Genomic DNA, 14027 nt, shown 5'->3' on the forward strand with positions numbered 1-14027 from the left:
TATAATAAAAATAAAAATTAAAAATTTAATAAAACATTCTAATATAAATTTTAAATTTTCTAATTAAAATAATATAGAGGTGGTCATATTTTTTTCTAATTTCAAAATCTAAGCTTCCTTAAAAATAAAGAAAATAAATTTATAAATACATAAAATATATAAACATATTTGGAACTATAGTTTCAATTAAAATAAATTTGTTAAAAAAAAATTATCTTGTTGTTGTTATTTATTTCTAGAGCTTGACCTGTGACCGTATAAATATTTGCTTTCACTTTAATTTGTTTCTATGTACTAATGGTATAATATATATATATATATATATAAATTAAAATATATTACATAATTGTTAATATAACATTTTTAAACGTAACAATTTTATTTATTACTTTGTATATTAAATTTTGTGATTTTAATCGTCTATTATATCACAATGAATGTATCATATAAACAAATCTAATATTTATAACTAATTGGACTTATATTATGAAAGCATTATACTAATATATGAATAAACTATTTTATATTTTATTTATATGTTATATAAATTGATTATGATGTGTGATTTTTTTTATTTTATTATTTATTACTTATAAATATTAAAAATATGGAATATGTTAATATGGAATATATTAGGAAATTTATTTTGGTTATGATTTGATAAAAGAAATCTATTATTTAAATTTTGGAAAGACTTTAAATGCTTAAATCTATTATTTAAATTAGGAAAAGACAAACATGCTTAAATATATGTTCAATAAATATTTCAGTGGCATTTTAATGTAAATAAGTTGTAAAACTAAGGAGTATTTCTATTTGGTACTTCTCTTTTAATAGTATACTAGTATATTTCACCCGAGCAAAGCTCGGGTATTTAATTCATTGTTCTTTTTTTCTTATCTTTAATTGATAACAAAAACCTTTTTTTAGTTTAATTTAGTAAAAGTAAATTTGAATAATCGGAAGAAAATAAATTATGATAACATGATATTTAAGTATATTAAAAAATTGCATACTTTAGATAGTATACTTGGTTGACCAATATTATTGTAGATGTAAGCATACTTAAATAATTATTTATAATATTTTATTTTTGTTTTAACGAATTCACCTCAATCATATCTAGATATATTTATATATGTTAATCCTATGATATTTATTATATAAATTACTGTCCAAAATTAGTCATTTAAGAGTTTTACCAATTCGATATTTAATAATTGGTCAGCCATACAATGTTTACAACACTAACTATTGTTTAAAAAGAAACAAATTTAGTGGTCAAGGTTTTGTTATATGCCTACTTTGAATAATTAAAAGGTTTTGCATCTGACCTATTGATCAAAACATGAACAGGAATGTGGGTTGAGAGTCTTCGTGTAAGTTATCTCCTTTCCCTTTAATTCTTCTTCAATCGTTGTCGACTTCAATTTAAATTATTTGTTTTAAGCTGAGAATCATTTTCTACATTGAAAACAGTAATGAGAAAAGTGATGATTCCTCTGAAAAAAAAAAGAAATAAAAAACAAAAACATAAGGAATGCAAACTGTACAACAAAACATAATTAATTGCTGGAATTAAGATACTTTATCACTTATTCATTTACTATACAGCCACCATCAGATTGAAAATTCGTCCAGAAAAGAAAAAGAAAGATGAGGATAGGATGTTATCAATATCAAAATAAAATTATGGGAGAGATGAAAGCATCAGTTACCTCATGGAAGAAATTAAACTGTTTGAAACCATTTAATAAACAAATTTGTTGAATAACTGATTTTAATGTAGGATGAGGAGGTGGAGATCGTGGCAAAGAATACAAAAATTTTGTTCTTTTTTTCGTTGGAAATATAGATGTCAAAAACTGCTTTGTTTCAATTTTTTTTAACTTTTTTGATAAATGAAACTTAAAACATGTGACAAAATAGGATTGGTTGTGTGACTTGTGATTTAGTATATAAGGGATATATGCACACTTTACTAATTTTATGGCAAAATTTGTATATTCACCTAATTATCCCAAAACAAAAAGCTCTAGTTCGTGATGCAATTAATTTTCAGTCATTGGGATTGTTGTGGAGTAGATAAGAACTGCTCACTAAAAATTGTTCTTATAGTTATTTTGAGTACAAAATAGACGGCGCACGTAATAACTCGTAGGCAGTTCATAAATTGTCTGCATCTTGAAAATATCTAAGAAGTCAAAAAGAAAGCTATCTCCTCCCAGGAGACACTGCTATTCTCACTTTTTTTCCCGTCTTCTTCCGCACCAAGAAAATCTACTTCATCCCCCTAGCCTCGCATGAAAAAAGAACTTTGAAAGTAATTTATCAGGTCATTTCTGTTTGTTATTTTTTTTCTTTTTTTTTTTGCTCTGAGTTGAACGTTGAGATCTCTGATTTATTCCTCTAAAATTCAGGGTTTAGACATTAGACATGGATGATGAAATCTCTGCCAAAGAAAAACAGAGCATCTCTGACAGGATAAGCAACTTACCTGATTTGTTGCTATGTAAAATACTCTCTAACCTCTCCACGGAGGAATCGGTCTGTACCAGTGTGTTGTCAAAACGTTGGAGAAATCTCTGGCCACATGTTCCTGCTCTGGATTTAGATTCCAATAAATTCTCAGACGATGATGTTTTTGTGGGTTTCATTGATAAGTTTCTGTGTTCCGACAGTGAGCAACACTTGAAGAGATTCAAGTTGATCTACCAGGTTTATGACCATGATGCATCTCGTTTCAAGTCTTGGATCGATGCTGTTGTAAGGCGTAGAGTTTGTCATCTTAATCTTCATAATGAGGTTGATGAGGACGAGTTAGTTAAGATGCCTTTATCTCTCTATTCATGTGAGACATTGGTGAACATACATCTCTACCGCGTATTCTTGGATCATCCTGAATCTGTTTCGTTGCCATGTGTCAAGATTATGCATCTAGAGATGGTCAAGTACGATGGTGATTCGACTCTGGAAACTCTGATATCAAGTTGTCATGTTCTCGAGGAGTTAACCATAGCCCGTGATCCCAATGATTCTCTGGAAGCTGTGTGTGTGCGTTCCCATTCGCTAACGAGATTCAAAATAGAATGTGAGCGTTGGGAAAGTGAAGGTCATGTTGTTGCAATTGATGCTCCAAGACTCCAGTCTATGACACTTAGTGATCACCGATCTGACAGCTTCGTAATACACAACATTGGTCCCTCTGCAAAGGTAGACATTGATGTTATCTTTAATGTGGAATATTGTGAGCCACTGGAACCAGATGATTCGTCCAAGATATCTATGCTTGGTAAATTTCTTACCGGGTTATCTACAGTAAGCGAGATGATCATCTCTGCTGCTACTCTAGAGGTATGTACATGGTTGATTCAATAGCATTATGTTTGTGTATAAATATTTTTTTTATCACATGTCTCAGTGAAGCCATGTTTTCCTCACTTCTCAGGTTATTCATGATTTCTGCAAAATGGAACAGCTACCTCAGTTCCCTAACTTGACTCGCTTGCATGCTTCCTTCCAAGAAACATCGTGGGAAATGTTACCAACATTCCTTCAGAGCTGCCCAAATGTACACTCGGCCGTCTTGGTGCGTCTCATTTACTCATGGGTTCACTAAGATTTATGATAACAAGCACTTAAACTCTTATTTATATTGAATCAGGAATTTGATTGTCTTCCAGAAACAGAGCAGGTTGATCTTTCAACAGTGCCACAATGTTTCCAATCATCTCTTGAGTTTGTTCATCTGAAGACACCTTACGTTGTAAACATACAAAAGGAAGGGACACCACTCACGGGAACATCAAGTAAGATGAAATTAGCAAAATACTTTCTAGAGAATGGTTCATCTCTCAAGAAACTGACACTAAGTGCGAGTTTCTGTAACATCATCAACGAAATCAAATTGATCCCGAGAAGATCTATGAGGTGTCAAGTTGTCATGGATTAGGAGAGCCAGCTTTCAAGGCCGTCTCTGATAATATCCTTTTTTGTATGCAATGGCATTAAAATTAAGGTTTGTTTCCAGCCATTAGGCCAACCAATAATCCTATTTTGAGCTATTTGGTACCTTTTTGTGTTCTCAGGTTTTATCTTTTGTAATTCAAGAAAACATGTTTTTTTCAAGAATAAGCTGTCAGACGAATGTGGAGTCCGTAGAGACTCACAGACGATGACTGTTGAGGTGTTACATAAACGGTACTTAATATGCAATTCTAATTTATTTACTTTACGTATATCACTCGCTTAACTTATCAATTATCAAAGAAAATATTGAAAAGCATATACATTATCATAAAAGTCAAGTAAAAAAGATAGAACTAATCAATGAATCAAGGACGTCAATAAAGTAGGAAACACAAAAAACAAGCAAGGAAGTACGAATTAAGTGATAAAATAAGAAAGCAAGTACACAATTAAGTATGCATGACATGTTATAATGTACACAATTAATATGAAGGTATACGAGTAAGTAGACACCTATGTATGCATGTTATATATGCGTAGAGAAGTCAAATTGAGCTGTCCGCCTCCAAATGGCTCGACCTGTTGCATGTATAGTTTTTATTGGGTTGACTGCCTAATCCCCTCTGTAGGATACTATTGTGATATATTGTTAAAATACGCTTGTATATTTTTGTTTTGACCAAAACCGTTTATTTGTATGGGATTTGACGTAGGTTGTTGGTAAGATATGATTTAGTCCTTTGCGAGGAACAGGTGTTTTAGACTTTAGTTTTAAGAACTTGCATGTTTTTTCTCATGACTGTTTCTTACATTGTTTCAAGTGTTTCCTAGTTTGCCGAGTTTGTTTACTTTAATGCTCTACATCATTTAATGCCTGTTTTATAAAGTAGGTTGATCAATACTTCTCCTGCAACCATGGACGCGTTGCCGGAACACCTGCGTCGCAAATGACCCATGAACAAACTAAATTGTCTTTCTGTGTGTGTTTGTGATGCAATGCTTAGAGTGGGAGGTGCCGCTGTGTTTTTGTTTGTTTATGGTTTTTGGGTTCTTCATGGTCCATTCCAGCTTTTTGAAGATTTTTTCTCTTCACCATTGTTTCATAAACCCTTACGGTTTGGCAGAAAAGTGTGTGTGGTTGTTCTTCACCATTGTTCCCTTACACTTTGATCCTCTGTTTTGGCCAATTTTTACGACTGCTAGAGAGGGATAATATGCTTCGCTACCATTTCTAACTTTTTTTTTTTTTTTTTTTTTTTGTAACACATTCATTCATTCATTCAAACTTTAAAGACCCCTAAGGGTTGAGTTCAATACAATAGTTTCAAGGCGCAAAGCTTTCTTAGCCAAAGCATCGGCAGCTTTGTTTTTCTCCCGTGGGATCCACCTGAACTGAATCAACCTAAACTTAACCGAAAGGGATTTTGCTGAAGATTTACATAACCGGGTAACGTCCACAAGCGAAACCATAGTTGCTCAAACTTAGAAGGAATCATGTGACGTACAACTTGTTTCTGAAGAACACTGTACGAACAGACCATGAACTTTTTGACAATGAGTCATGTTGATTGAAGAGCTCTGGAACCCACAAAGATAAGGGCCCATAATTTTTTTATGTAGCCATGTCTAAAGTTTTGACAAATTTTACAGTAAGATTTATTGTTCACTTTTTTTAACTAACTTTTTTCTAACTTGTTGTTTTTAAATAAACATTTCATCTTCTCTTTAATATCTTAAAAAAATCTTTATACATCACATACTTGAATTTGATCATCATAGCCTTTTTGTTATCTATCATAGAAATCTCTTTGTAAGATTTCCTTTTAGGTTACTGATCTATCATATATGCTTATTAGTTTATATTTTTGTTTTCACACATTTTGAGAAAAAACACACTCTGTTTTGATTTTACGATTATATTATTGGTTTACTGTTTATTTATTATATATAGTTTAATATATTTCAATTTTAGATATTTTCCAATTTGTAGTTTTAAAACATTGATCTATGTTCTACATTTAGGTATTTTGTCTCTGTTTTCCACATTTTTTTGAAAAAAATCTGAGAAAATCATTTTGTTTATGATTCTTGCTGATAAAAAAATTTGTTCCTACTTTATTTTCTTATGTGTTTATCCACATCAATTGTTCCTAATTTGTTTCAGTGATGATTAAATGGTTGTATAATATGTGATTTCTAATAGTGTATGCTGAATAGTGCAACTACCTTTTTTTGGTTCTTTACATATATAGGTGCTATTTTTCTTTCTATTTGATATTTAGCTTAGATCATGACTAGGGATTACTAATCAAAACATCAAGAAGAAAAATAATCAGAATTGTTTATATAGAGTTATTTTATTGGATTGAAGACAAGGTAGATATATAGTTTACAACATCATATAAACGATCAAAAACACATTTGTGTGTCCGAACCGTTACACGGAGACAGTGGCTCGGAGTGGCTCAAGAGCTTTCCTGATCTTCACAACTGCAGCTCGTAGAACGTCGAGAGATGTGGCGTATGAAATCCTAATACAAGTATCGTCCCCAAAAGCATCTCCAGGAACCATTGCAACCTATTGGAAACAACAAAAACATATCAACACTTTTAACTAAAGAACTATGTAGATGTGAAAAGGGTTTACCTGAAACTTGTCAAGAAAGTATAATGCAAGAGAGGATGAGTCACTGATCAAACCAAAACCTTCAACTTCTGATCCATAGTAAGCACTGAAGTCAATAAAGAGATAAAAGGCTCCCTGCAAAGCAAATAATAACACTAACAATCAAGAACAAGAAAGACTGAAGAAGATACTAGTAAGTAAATAGCTTCAAAGAGAAGAGCACCTGAGGTTCAGAGATCTTAACACCGTCCATTTCACGAAAGTTTTTAACCAAGAAATCTCGTCTCTCTCTGTATGCTTTCACCATCTCAGCTACAGTCTCTCCTCCAGCTTTTCCTAACCCAAGTGCAGCAACACCTGCCTTCTGAGCAATGCTACTAGCTCCTGAACTAACCTGACCTTGTAATTTACTGCAAGCTGCCACTATATGCTTAGGACCAGCGAGGTATCCAAGCCTCCAACCCGTCATAGCGAAAGCCTTCACATATCATATGATCATCAGTAAAGATTTACATCGGTTAACACTAAACCAAAGATTAAATAATAAAAAATTACCTTTGAGAAACCGTTTACTGTCAAAGTTCTTTCATACATGTTAGGCAAAGAAGCAAAGCTTGTGTGAGTTGCAGGCGCATATATAATGTGTTCATATATTTCATCTGATAGCACCTAACAAAAGAAACAGATTTAGCAAAGAAGCCACAAAAGATTGAGCTGTGTGTTTAATGCTAAATACCATAAGCCTTGGATGTTTAGCAACGATCCGTGCAATCTCTTCAAGCAAACTCTTGGGGTAAACAGATCCAGTAGGGTTCGAAGGAGAACAGAGGATAAGCAGTCTAGATTTCTCAGTCAACTTAGATTCAAGATCCTTTGGATTCAACAAGAAGTTATCAGAGATCTTGGTAGGAATAATCACAGGTGTTGCATCCGCCAACCTCGCCTGTTCAGTGTAACTCACCCAGTACGGTGCTGGAATTATAACCTACAAAAACAATACTCCATAGTTATAAAAACAAAACAAAACAAATCCAAAGAAGTTTAGTTATTAGTTTACTTCATCTCCAGGAGAGCAAACAGCAAGCACTGCTTGTAAGAGACTTTGCTTAGCTCCATTGCTAACCAAGATCTGATCCGGTGCATAAGACAATCCATTCTCCTCTGAAAAAAACCAAACATTTTAACTCAATTTTCCGACATAACTGAAACACAAAGCAAAAAGTGTTTTTATCTTTTTACCTTTCAACTTGTGACAGATCGCTTCCCTAAGTTCTGTAATACCTGCATTCAGCGTGTACCTAGTGAAACCATCTCGAATCGCATTCATCCCAGCCTACATGAGACAAAATGATTCAGCACAATCCCAGAGAGAGAACATAATGAAACCACTTGGGAGAAATGTATGTTTTATAAACCTCAGCTACGATTTGAGGTGTGTCGAAATCAGGTTCTCCAGCAGCGAGTCTGATAACGGGAACACCGGACTGAACAAGAGTGGAGGCAAGATCGGTGATAACCATAGTCTTGGAGGGTTTCAAGGCTTTGACACGAGGGCTAAGTGAAGTATCTACTGATAATGCATCATTTGGTTTGGCCATGGCACTGATTCTAGATGAAACCTTACAGTACCTAACCGTTGCATACCAAAGCTCAAATCTAAATTCAAAAGTTCTAAACTTTAGAATGTTGAAACAGAGAGAGGAAACTCACGAGGGGGAGAGAGGGAGTGGTTGGAACCGGATCGACCCGATTGGTTTCTTGGAATCTGGGTACGGTGCGGCGGTGAATGCGGAGGAAATGACGGCGGCGGAGGTCTGAGAACACATTGGGGTTGGTGAGTAGAGTCGAGTCGAGAGATTGTTGGAGGAGTTTGGTGAGGGTAAAATTATTTATTTATAGTTTTAAAAGAATTGGCCACCAACCCTTGTCAGTCGCCGGCGGCTGATAATATCGCCGGAACTAATAAAGTTTCTCTTTTGGGAAGATTAACGGACGTGAACTTTTTTAACTCCGTCAACCCAGATGATAAGACTTGTTAACGCCCGTTATCATTAACTTGTCGCATTGGCCATGAAGACTTAAACAATTTTTGTATTTAAATGCTTATTAAAATTATTTTAAAAAATTAAACAAATTCACGAATTTTTTTAGTTTTAGTTAAAATATTTTATATTATCATATTTTATAACATTATTAGCACAAAGATTGGTTGCTCACGTAATATTATGTACGTTAATAAAAGTAAAAAAAAAAAGAATTTGAAATGGGCCATAGGGCCGGTTGCACTGACCCTCTATACTAGGGCAGGCGCTGCTTCCTCCACTTTGGAATCTTCTTCCTTTTTGATCTTCTTGGTTTCCAAGAATTCAAGGAGACCTTTGAACGCAATATCAGCGTCCTTATTAGCCATGAGCTGCTGCGTGACTTCAGCCGGAGTTGCACTCACTTCAAGGACAAGCTTCTCAATGGGATCAAACATGACGTGTTCATTAATTTTAAGGTACAAAGCCACAAGCTTCTTAAACACAAAGGGTGTGCAATTGTCCATGAGAATGTGAACGTCCATTCTTCCCGGCCTCAACAAAGTCGGGTCGAGCTTCTCCTTGTGATTTGTTGTGAAGATTATGATCTTTTCTTCTCCGCAGCTAGACCAAAGTCCATCCACAAAGTTCAGTAGACCAGACAACGATATCTGCCCAGAAGAGAAGAAGATTCATACGCTTGAGAAGAAGAATGAAGAGTGTGTGGGCTATATGGTCGCAGGGCAGAGAGCAGTATGGTTAATTCAAAAAAAAAAAAAAAGGAGATCAAAGGTATAAGTTAAACAGAGCCTACCGTTTCTCCCGGCAATACTTCTTAGTCTCAACAGAGTGAAGAGTCCACTCAAGGCGAATCCCTTCAAACTCATCTATGATTTTTGTATTCACAGGGATTCCAAATTTTGGCTCAGCCGCTGGGTTCTTGAGATCACTCGAACCAACAAGGAGTTCACTGGTGGAGAGTCCGGCGAGACGCGTGGGTAAGTAAACTTCAGCCGCACGGAAAGTCTGGTTATCAGCAAACTCCCACTGTTCCTCGATAACAAAGGTGAAGTTCGACTGAAAGTAAGATGAGAAGAAGTCCACAACTTTCAGAGCGACATATTCTCGGATTCGCTTGGGAACAACCTCGTTGAGGATTGTACGAAAGAGCATCGTGATTGCAGAAAAAGAGGTGTAGAGAGAGAAAATTGCAGATACTGAAGGAACTTGACTATAGAGACTAAACCGGTAAACCCAATACGGCGAATCCTGGTTCGAACTCCGCTGGCCACACGGATATGAGCTATTGATTTCGGCTCATTTGAATATCCAGGAGAAGGTCTATCCGTGGGCTGTACCTCCATCTAGAAGTTAGATTTATGTCTTTAATAGATCCGGTTTAACCATTTACTTTTTCAGAAAAAAAAAAACTTGACTATAGAGAGTCACCATCTTTTTTGTTAAAGAGGAGCTTTGGTAAAGAATTGGAGACTTATATGTGCTTATTTATAAGGAATTCGAGAGTAGTGAACAAGAAAGTTTGCAATTTTCACCCAAGAAAAAGAAGAAGAAAGTTTGCATTTTCTACATTTAACATTAATTTAAATATTTCTTGTTACTAAATTTTTAATCCGCGCATTAAAATAATAAAATATAAATGATTTATATACATTTTTCTATGAATCATAACTAAACAAAATAAATCGAATTTGTTGATGAAAAAAAAAACAAACCGTGGGTTGTCAATTCTTAATTTAAATTAGTGTAAAATAGAAAAGAAACCTCCACTAAAATTAGAAAAAAAAAAATCTGTTGACAGAAAAATAGATTAAAAAGCCTTCTCACAGGCACACTATTTACAGTTACAAAAAAAAACAAGACGAAATCAAATCAAAAGAGAGATTATGGAGCGATCAAGCGATCCCCATCATTCCACCGCCGATCTTCTCTCTTGGCCCCAGATCCACCACTCCTCCGCCGCTAATCCCTCCAACCAGGTCCGTTCTCCTCCAAAATATCATCATCCTTCGTCGTCTGATTCAGTTTCAGTTCCAAAATTTCTATCTTCTTTTTCGCAGCCGTCTGATGACATCGGCGATGTCCTTGGCGGTGGTGGTAGAACCACCAACAAGGAAGCCAAATCTCTTAACAAGAAGTAACCATTCCCAATCTCTTCCTGATTTCAATATTTCAAATCCTTGATTTTACTGTAATTAGGAATTGAGTTTGTTACATGGTTTAGTATAATATATTACATTGGTTAGTGAAGTGAAGCTAAACCACCGGTTTAATATATAACCGGTATGATGATGTGTACCTTTCAGTGTATCATACAGGAAGAACTGTTGTGGCCACAAGCTAAAGGAAATGACTGGTAGTGATATCTTCTCTGATAATGGTAACGTTACCAACGGTGATCCAACTCACACTTCAAGGATCCATTACCATCATGATCAGGTAACTTCTTCTTTTCTTCTGGTCTCTTCTCCCATTCTTTGTAAGGATTATTCATTCATAATGGTTTGGTTACTCTCGTTTTTGCAGGATAGTCAGATATCCTTCAGCGGCGAAGAGAACAACAACGCTGCTGCGACTCCTAAGAAACCAACAACAACCTCTTCACCCGAGGCTGCAAAGCTTAAGGAGTTGGGCAGGTCTGTGCAAACACAGGCCGACTCCAAGAGCAAAAAGAAGCAGTTATCCAACTCCAAGACCAAAGCAATCACTGGTCGCGACATCTTTGCATCTCCTCCTCCTCCTGAAACCCAAGTAGCTGCAACAAAACAGCAAGTTAAAGGAAACAAGAACTTGGAGGAATCTGCTAAAGCCTCCAATGTAAGTACTAAGTTTGTTATTTTTTTTTAACTTTGTGATGGTTATAGATTGACAATTGCATCGCTTTTTAACATGTTGTGAAGTCATCAAGGAAGATACACCACAACAACCCCAAGTTTCAGCAACTCACGAGCAACGGTATCTTCAAATCTGATAAGATCCCTCCTGGTTATTCAGAGAAGATGCATAGCTCAGCTAAGTCGCGGGAGATGAGGGGGAACAATATATTTGCAGACGGCAAGTCCGAGTATCGGGATTACTATGGTGGAGCGAGGAGGCCTCCGGGTGGTGAGAGCAGCCTTTCCTTGGTCTAAAATGAGTTCAAGTTTTAGGTTTCGTACGTAGGGTCTGGTTTTCCTAAAGATGCTTTGACCAAAGTGGTTTGTTGTTCGTGTGGTTTCTTGGCGATGGTCTCATTTTATAATATAAAACGTACGTCTTTTGTAGTTCATATTTCGGACATGATTATTAAAAAAAAAGAGTAATCGACTCCACTGGGGATCGAACCCAGAATCTCTGGTTTCGTAGACCAGCGCCTTATCCATTGGGCCATGGAGTCTTTGTTCATCATTGTGATAAAGTCCAACTAAATAACATTCAGCATCATAAATAGAATGCTGTTCAACCAAATGGTTGGGGATGATGCTTCTCTTAGAGCTTGGTTTGATCTGAACTTGATGGTTTGTTAATTGAATGCTGTTCAAACAAATGGTTGGGGTTAATACTTCTTTTAGAGCTTGGATTGATCTGAACTTGCTGGTTTGTTAATTGATCGACACCACCTCTAAGAAGTGAAACCTTGCAAAACTTAAGAAACTCACTACAAGAAAACATGCGTATAACGACAAAATTTTACGACAAATTTTGGTAGTAAATTGACGACGTTATGACAAAAAATACATAAAAAATACATGTAATTTTACGATGAATTACCAACTTAGAAGAAGAGTTGTTGTAAAAGTGCAAATTAACGAATAGTTGATGACGAAATAGTTTACGACTCATTAATGATTGATGTACGAATAAAAAAGAGTTAAAATAATATGTCACATGGAACATATTCTTAGGGATTTTTCAAGAGATTATTGAAGTAGAATTTCACCGGTTATTAAAATTGAAACGTGTCATTTTCAAATGTGAATGGTTCGACCATGTCATCATAAAAAAATTTGGAGCTTTTGATGTCAATGTTGGACGAAGATACAAAAAAATTGAGGCTTTCGTATTAATCATGTTAGCTTCATTTTATACCCTTAGATTAAAGATTTGAGAACAACTAGGTTATGTGGTATTAAACTTACATCTCATGGCTGAATAGTCAGTGGAAAAGAACCACTTTTCAACAAGATTTGTGGATCAATGAAGTCGAGGTACATGAATAACAATCGATTCCATCTTTCTTACTGATCCGAATAACCGTGAATACAAAAATATTCCTGATGATACTACAAATGAAGCAAATGAAGACGAGTTTGATTAAAATGGTGATTAATGTGGTGATGATAACTCGAATGGTGAATCCGAATGAAGTGTTATTCATAATGTTTTCTACTCAAACAATATGTTTTATTTGAATAAAATTGAAGGATGCTGGCACATGCTAGGACGTCTAGGATGGCTTATAGGTGATATTCAGACTCTCATTGCTTCCATAAATAATTTTTAATCAAATAAAATTGAAGGATTTGAAGATTATTCATAAACAATGTCGGTTTGACCCATTTAGTAAACACGATGGATCTTCTTGTTAAATCGAGTTACTGGTTTGGTTCTCCTTATTTGGACTCCTCGTATGCTCTATTGGGTGGCCAAATGGATTTAGTTGAAGCTCATTTGTGGTCGTATTTGCATAGACTGAAATATAGATGATATGGTCCATCGGGTGCTGAGAAGATTGTATGTTTTGTCAAATCTGTATATTTTTGGTAGGTTATTACATGTTTTTAAGAGGTTTGGTTTAAATAATAAAATATGAGAATTTGAAACTGTTTTTAAGTTTAGAAAAATTATGTTTAGCTTTCAAATTTTTAGATAACCTTTTGATGAAGTAGCAACATGAGGAAATGAAATCTTACTCTATATAGAGATATGGTATTATTAATTGGATAAAATTTTGTTATGTTTCATAAAAATATTTAGTACATATAGAAAGATCTTTTCAAAAAAATCATTATAAAGAAATATTTAATATGACTTAAACTAATAGACCTATTTAAGATACAAATCTAGAAAATATATTAGAATTAAATATTGGATAAGTTTGAAAATGATGTAGTTCACAAGCTTTTTCCAGTATATAACATACAGTCTCATGATTGAAATATCTTTGTCCCCATCTAATTTCAGTCAAATCATTTATAAGGCATTCATATGGTTTCTCCAAAAGATCCACACTACCTAAGCTATTTCAAAAATGAATGTAGCTTTTGCAAGAAAATTATAAATGAAAAGAAGAATGATATCTACATGTACAAGTATGTGTTTCCGTTTTTATTATTAATATTAGTTGTTTTACAGCAGTTGAATTAATGATTGTGTTGTTGTATCATAAAAATACAGTGAATCTCCATTTTGTA

At 34.6% G+C, this 14027-nt stretch overlaps 4 protein-coding genes and 1 non-coding gene across 15 annotated transcripts; 2 read left to right on the top strand and 3 right to left on the bottom strand.

Moving 5' to 3' along the window:
• The first annotated feature begins 503 nt into the window (after positions 1-503).
• On the top strand, positions 504-5300 carry LOC103864336 (F-box/FBD/LRR-repeat protein At1g16930). Of its 10 annotated transcripts, XR_004457148.1 has the most exons (5): positions 504-3354; positions 3449-3589; positions 3665-3809; positions 3922-4018; positions 4089-5300. XR_004457148.1 is itself a non-coding variant. In XM_033289482.1 (4 exons), the coding sequence occupies exons 1-4, from the start codon at positions 2437-2439 to the stop codon at positions 3927-3929; spliced, it is 1212 nt and encodes a 403-aa protein (XP_033145373.1). In that variant the 5' UTR covers positions 504-2436; the 3' UTR covers positions 3930-5300. The 10 variants fall into 10 exon arrangements, 6 of the variants coding, with proteins under 6 accessions (XP_033145373.1, XP_033145372.1, XP_033145371.1 ...); XR_004457146.1 differs by having other exon boundaries at positions 3665-4200; positions 4860-5300; XR_004457147.1 differs by having other exon boundaries at positions 3665-4018.
• A 989-nt stretch (positions 5301-6289) lies between these two features.
• LOC103864337 (bifunctional aspartate aminotransferase and glutamate/aspartate-prephenate aminotransferase) lies at positions 6290-8616 on the bottom strand. The gene is made up of 9 exons (XM_009142093.3): positions 8306-8616; positions 8011-8224; positions 7835-7928; positions 7653-7756; positions 7332-7580; positions 7151-7264; positions 6819-7073; positions 6617-6730; positions 6290-6547 (listed from the first exon to the last, which is right to left on the bottom strand). Exons 1-9 carry the CDS (start codon positions 8419-8421, stop codon positions 6407-6409), a joined length of 1401 nt encoding a protein of 466 aa, XP_009140341.1. The 5' UTR covers positions 8422-8616; the 3' UTR covers positions 6290-6406.
• Positions 8617-8836: 220 nt separating this feature from the next.
• LOC103864433 (AAA-ATPase At1g43910-like) lies at positions 8837-9789 on the bottom strand. The gene is made up of 2 exons (XM_033289369.1): positions 9431-9789; positions 8837-9306 (listed from the first exon to the last, which is right to left on the bottom strand). Exons 1-2 carry the CDS (start codon positions 9787-9789, stop codon positions 8889-8891), a joined length of 777 nt encoding a protein of 258 aa, XP_033145260.1. The 3' UTR covers positions 8837-8888.
• Positions 9790-10386: 597 nt separating this feature from the next.
• LOC103864338 lies at positions 10387-11943 on the top strand. Of its 2 annotated transcripts, none has more exons than XM_033289505.1 (5): positions 10387-10613; positions 10695-10771; positions 10953-11073; positions 11161-11451; positions 11535-11943. In XM_033289505.1, the coding sequence occupies exons 1-5, from the start codon at positions 10521-10523 to the stop codon at positions 11763-11765; spliced, it is 813 nt and encodes a 270-aa protein (XP_033145396.1). In that variant the 5' UTR covers positions 10387-10520; the 3' UTR covers positions 11766-11943. The 2 variants fall into 2 exon arrangements, with proteins under 2 accessions (XP_033145396.1, XP_009140342.1); XM_009142094.3 differs by having other exon boundaries at positions 10388-10613; positions 10941-11073.
• Positions 11938-12010, bottom strand: TRNAR-ACG. The gene has a single exon. It is a non-coding gene; the product is annotated as a tRNA-Arg (tRNA).
• Positions 12011-14027: the final 2017 nt, after the last annotated feature.

The sequence above is a fragment of the Brassica rapa genome, chromosome A04, assembly GCF_000309985.2.
Source record: "Brassica rapa cultivar Chiifu-401-42 chromosome A04, CAAS_Brap_v3.01, whole genome shotgun sequence".
Lineage (NCBI taxonomy): Eukaryota > Viridiplantae > Streptophyta > Magnoliopsida > Brassicales > Brassicaceae > Brassica > Brassica rapa.

Coding starts and splice junctions, on each gene's coding strand:
- LOC103864433 (XM_033289369.1), bottom strand. CDS start 9,789: ATGCTCTTTCGTACAATCCTCAACGAGGTTGTTCCCAAGCGAATCCGA. Junction 9,307..9,430: donor AAGTATTGCCGGGAGAAACG/GTAGGCTCTGTT, acceptor AAGCGTATGAAT/CTTCTTCTCTTCTGGGCAGA.
- LOC103864336 (XM_033289478.1), top strand. CDS start 2,437: ATGGATGATGAAATCTCTGCCAAAGAAAAACAGAGCATCTCTGACAGG. Junction 3,355..3,448: donor TCTCTGCTGCTACTCTAGAG/GTATGTACATGG, acceptor CTCACTTCTCAG/GTTATTCATGATTTCTGCAA. Junction 3,590..3,664: donor ATGTACACTCGGCCGTCTTG/GTGCGTCTCATT, acceptor ATATTGAATCAG/GAATTTGATTGTCTTCCAGA.
- LOC103864338 (XM_009142094.3), top strand. CDS start 10,521: ATGGAGCGATCAAGCGATCCCCATCATTCCACCGCCGATCTTCTCTCT. Junction 10,614..10,694: donor CCGCTAATCCCTCCAACCAG/GTCCGTTCTCCT, acceptor TCTTTTTCGCAG/CCGTCTGATGACATCGGCGA. Junction 10,772..10,940: donor GCCAAATCTCTTAACAAGAA/GTAACCATTCCC, acceptor TGTACCTTTCAG/TGTATCATACAGGAAGAACT.
- LOC103864337 (XM_009142093.3), bottom strand. CDS start 8,421: ATGTGTTCTCAGACCTCCGCCGCCGTCATTTCCTCCGCATTCACCGCC. Junction 7,265..7,331: donor CTAAACATCCAAGGCTTATG/GTATTTAGCATT, acceptor TTCTTTTGTTAG/GTGCTATCAGATGAAATATA. Junction 6,548..6,616: donor ACTTTCTTGACAAGTTTCAG/GTAAACCCTTTT, acceptor TGTTTCCAATAG/GTTGCAATGGTTCCTGGAGA.